This window comes from Ostrea edulis, chromosome 8 (genome assembly GCF_947568905.1).
Source record: "Ostrea edulis chromosome 8, xbOstEdul1.1, whole genome shotgun sequence".
Lineage (NCBI taxonomy): Eukaryota > Metazoa > Mollusca > Bivalvia > Ostreida > Ostreidae > Ostrea > Ostrea edulis.
In genome coordinates this window covers 32,653,786-32,657,301 of record NC_079171.1, presented here as the reverse complement: position 1 = coordinate 32,657,301, position 3,516 = coordinate 32,653,786, and the positions used below count along the sequence as shown (strand labels likewise).

The following is a 3,516-nucleotide window of genomic DNA, read 5'->3' as shown; positions in this document are numbered from 1 at the left end:
TGTCTTTGTCCATGACAACAAGAGTAGAACCTTTGTCTGCCTTTTTAATGACAATATTATCCCGATTTTTTAATGTTTGCAATGCCGACCATTCGTCTTTGCCGAGATTATCTCGGGTTGAATCCGGCTTTAAAAGGATTTTCTTTATTCCTCGACTGCCTCGATGTAAGACTCTAAAGCTCCACATTTGCCTGGAGGTGGTTCCCAAGTGCTTTTGGGTCTGAAGAGAGGATGCATATATATATATATATATATATATATATATATATATATATATGGTGACCATGTGAGCGGATAGGTATTTATATATATATATATATAAAATAGTTTCATCGAATAAACTGTCCATATATATTTGAATTTTTCTGTGTATGAGTTTAATTAAGGAGGATATGATGAATATAATGTTAATTAACGAACTGTGATCAATCTTATTAATCCCATAAAGAATACAAAATTGATTACTTTTTTCATGATGGAGTTCATTTAAGGTCGGGTGTAGGCCTACATGTACCTTAAAAATGGGTTTGGACACATTAAGGGTCTGGTATTCAAGGGTATTCATTTCCTTAGCAACATGTGCACACATTTTTGTGAAAATCAATGATTGTAGCTATTTTAAGGGGGTATATTTCCTGCAAGTAAATATTCTATGTTGTATTGCTTTAACCGGTCATCCTCACCAAGAGCCCTGTATGGTGACCATGTGAACGTAGTAATCGGTTTTAAATATCAGTATGTAAAGAACGGCCCAACAGATGACATGAAAGATTTCATTTGGTTCATTGTCTGTTTAACATTCCGTTGGATATTTCACATTCATGCTGGGACGTCACCAACAGTTGGTGATCTACCACAAACTTAGACCTATGCTTAGCGCTTACAGCCACAGCAGTGAAGGTTCCTTAACGTGCCAAGTCTTGCCGCGATCCGTGACCCAACTGGATTTAAGATCATATCCGAAAAAATCGTGATTACCACTTCGAACGCGACCATGGCATGAACGTGACTCTTACCTCACGGCCACCCGGTAACAAAGCGAACACTCTGCCAGTGAACTACCGCAACATTATTACTATCTTAGCATTCAACTTAAATTATAGGAAGTTAACACGCATGATAATTTACGTCACATTCACTTATTTTTAATTATCTTACAACAACGTTAACTGTTTGTGACGTCTCTACGTGAGTAGTAAATTCCCGGATGTAAAACAACAACAAAGAAATGCAAGAGGTCACTAGTATATTTATTAATGTTTATTTTCTATCATCCAAAATAATAATATCCAAAGATACTCTGAAACTTATCGTAAACAACAGCCTTCCACATTTCAAGAATATCACCGTCATTTACCTGCATAACAAGATACTTGCATTTCCTCATAAGATCTCTGTAACAATCGTGTGCTTTTGAATATTGAAAAGATAACCTCTCACCCAATGGCACAAACGTCACGCCTTTTAGAAAGGACGGCAGAATTCCGAACAGATAAACGTCATCGATCCAGAAAAATGGCGCCGTGTGCGCGGCTTGGTACAGAGGACGGACTAGATCTGTAGAGAGAAAGACCACAAACCCACTACAATACTGGAATGGATATCGTTCATGCCCCCAATAAAATGTGTCGCTCACGGACCATTTGCTGGTTTTATTTCGAATTATGTCCATGGAATTCGGTTCCCATACATTGCAAAATATAAGCCTTTTTCGATTTTTCAAAAATGCATAATTTTCAAAGAATTTGAAAAGATTAATAAAAGAGTCATCATCAACCTTGATTACGATTTCGGCATTCATACAATTCTCCGTGATCCAACGCAATCCCATGACGCCCTTGTTTGTCAAGTTTCTGTACGAGTCTATGAAGTCACCTTGGATGATATCGCAGTGAATCCTGCTCTCCATAAGTAACTTGTCTTGCATGTCCATATTATGTGTTGTCCCTACCAGAAATATCACACACACAGTTTCTGGACTATAGTGAGAAATATTCAACCATGTCGCCCGCATCTCTTTTCTTCTCCAAAAATTCTCAACTGCGCTGTGAACAAAGACTAGTGCTGACACCTTCGTATGGCTGCGACACATATTTACATTGTTGATTATATATCTTGTTTTTAAAGTCAAAGGATATGTCGTTTTAGTTTGTACGGGTCTCTTGTAATTTGGAGGTAATAGATTCGACTTCAAGGTTCTTTGTAAACGTGTCAGTCCACTATACGTCACGCAGTAGAGGTATAAAAGACAGACCACACATCCTGTACTCAACAGTATAATCACTACAAAGTCCCTTCGCATTTCTCTTTTTGTTGAAGCTTCTGTGAAGACAACTCTATTTGAATAAAAAAGAAAATGAAACAAATCCCTGTACTCCAATATAAACACACCGTACTGTAATGTGGATTACTATGGCAACTCTTTCAAGAATCGGTCACGACGTAGATACAAATGAAGCGGCATGTCAGCTACTATCACCGAAAAACAGGAGGAATAATTCAATTGTTAAATCACTGGTAAATAAGACAATTGGAAATGATTTGTACAGAACAGAGAGATACAGTTACAATATATCTCCATGGGACACCGTGTTCATCAAGTCTAAGTGAAACACGTCTTTTGTAACAGAATTCATTTCTTGACTTCCGTTAAACACATCTGTTAGTATGCTCCCCATGTGGCTGTTATGTGTGTTCATTGAATCGTGTACTGGATTTATGCTTTGAATGAATGTTCATCTCTACATCAAACAAATTACAACAAAATTATCAATACGGTCTACGCAAAAGCTCGAAGCAGTGCAATTGTCAAAATGTACATATATTGAATGCGCCAACTGTTTAACAAACAACAGCCTGTTTCTGATTTTCACAAAATAATGTTCTTGGTTGTAAATGTTTTATTTCTCTTAAGCTGACTCATTAAACTAAACTTTCACCAAATGGTTCGTTTCGGCAACTCGCATGAAACATGATTTCACCATCGAAAGAGGATCTCAATAATTTGATTTCTTGTGTAATTTCTCTGTGATTGATTTTTTTTTACCGGAATGATAGAAAGGTAAAGATATTGCAAATAAGAGCTTTTAAAGTTCTAACATTTCTTTAATTCAATACAAGATGTGAATATTTGATAAAACCTCATATCCGTGTTCTATTTGTCTAAGTGAAATAATATATATCAAAGCTATAACACTTTTCTGTTAATATCTTTTTTCCTTTCTACGTCTAAAATCTTTAAGAAACGTATATTTCAAACAAATATATTTTAAAAAGAAATTTAAACAAAGGGACCAAATTTAAGAAATATCATTGATTTTGGATTTAAACTAAACACGAAAAAAAAGTAACGGTCCTGATAAAAATTGATATAAATTACGAAACTTTCCATATTGTTGCTAATTTTATGCACTTTTCATCAAGAAATTAGTTTCCTTTAAGGTAACTCATTACATTACAATTTTATTTAATGACTCGTTACAACACCTCTTATGAAGTATGATTTCATCATCAAAA

The 3,516-nt window shown here is 35.3% G+C and overlaps 1 protein-coding gene across 1 annotated transcript; it reads right to left on the bottom strand.

Annotated features, from left to right (window-relative positions):
- Nucleotides 1-1,270: 1,270 nt before the first annotated feature.
- LOC125672785 (beta-1,3-galactosyltransferase 5-like) lies at nucleotides 1,271-2,302 on the bottom strand. Its single transcript, XM_048909001.2, has one exon. The coding sequence runs from the start codon at nucleotides 2,300-2,302 to the stop codon at nucleotides 1,271-1,273; it is 1,032 nt and encodes a 343-aa protein (XP_048764958.2).
- Between the last annotated feature and the right edge of the window lie 1,214 nt (nucleotides 2,303-3,516).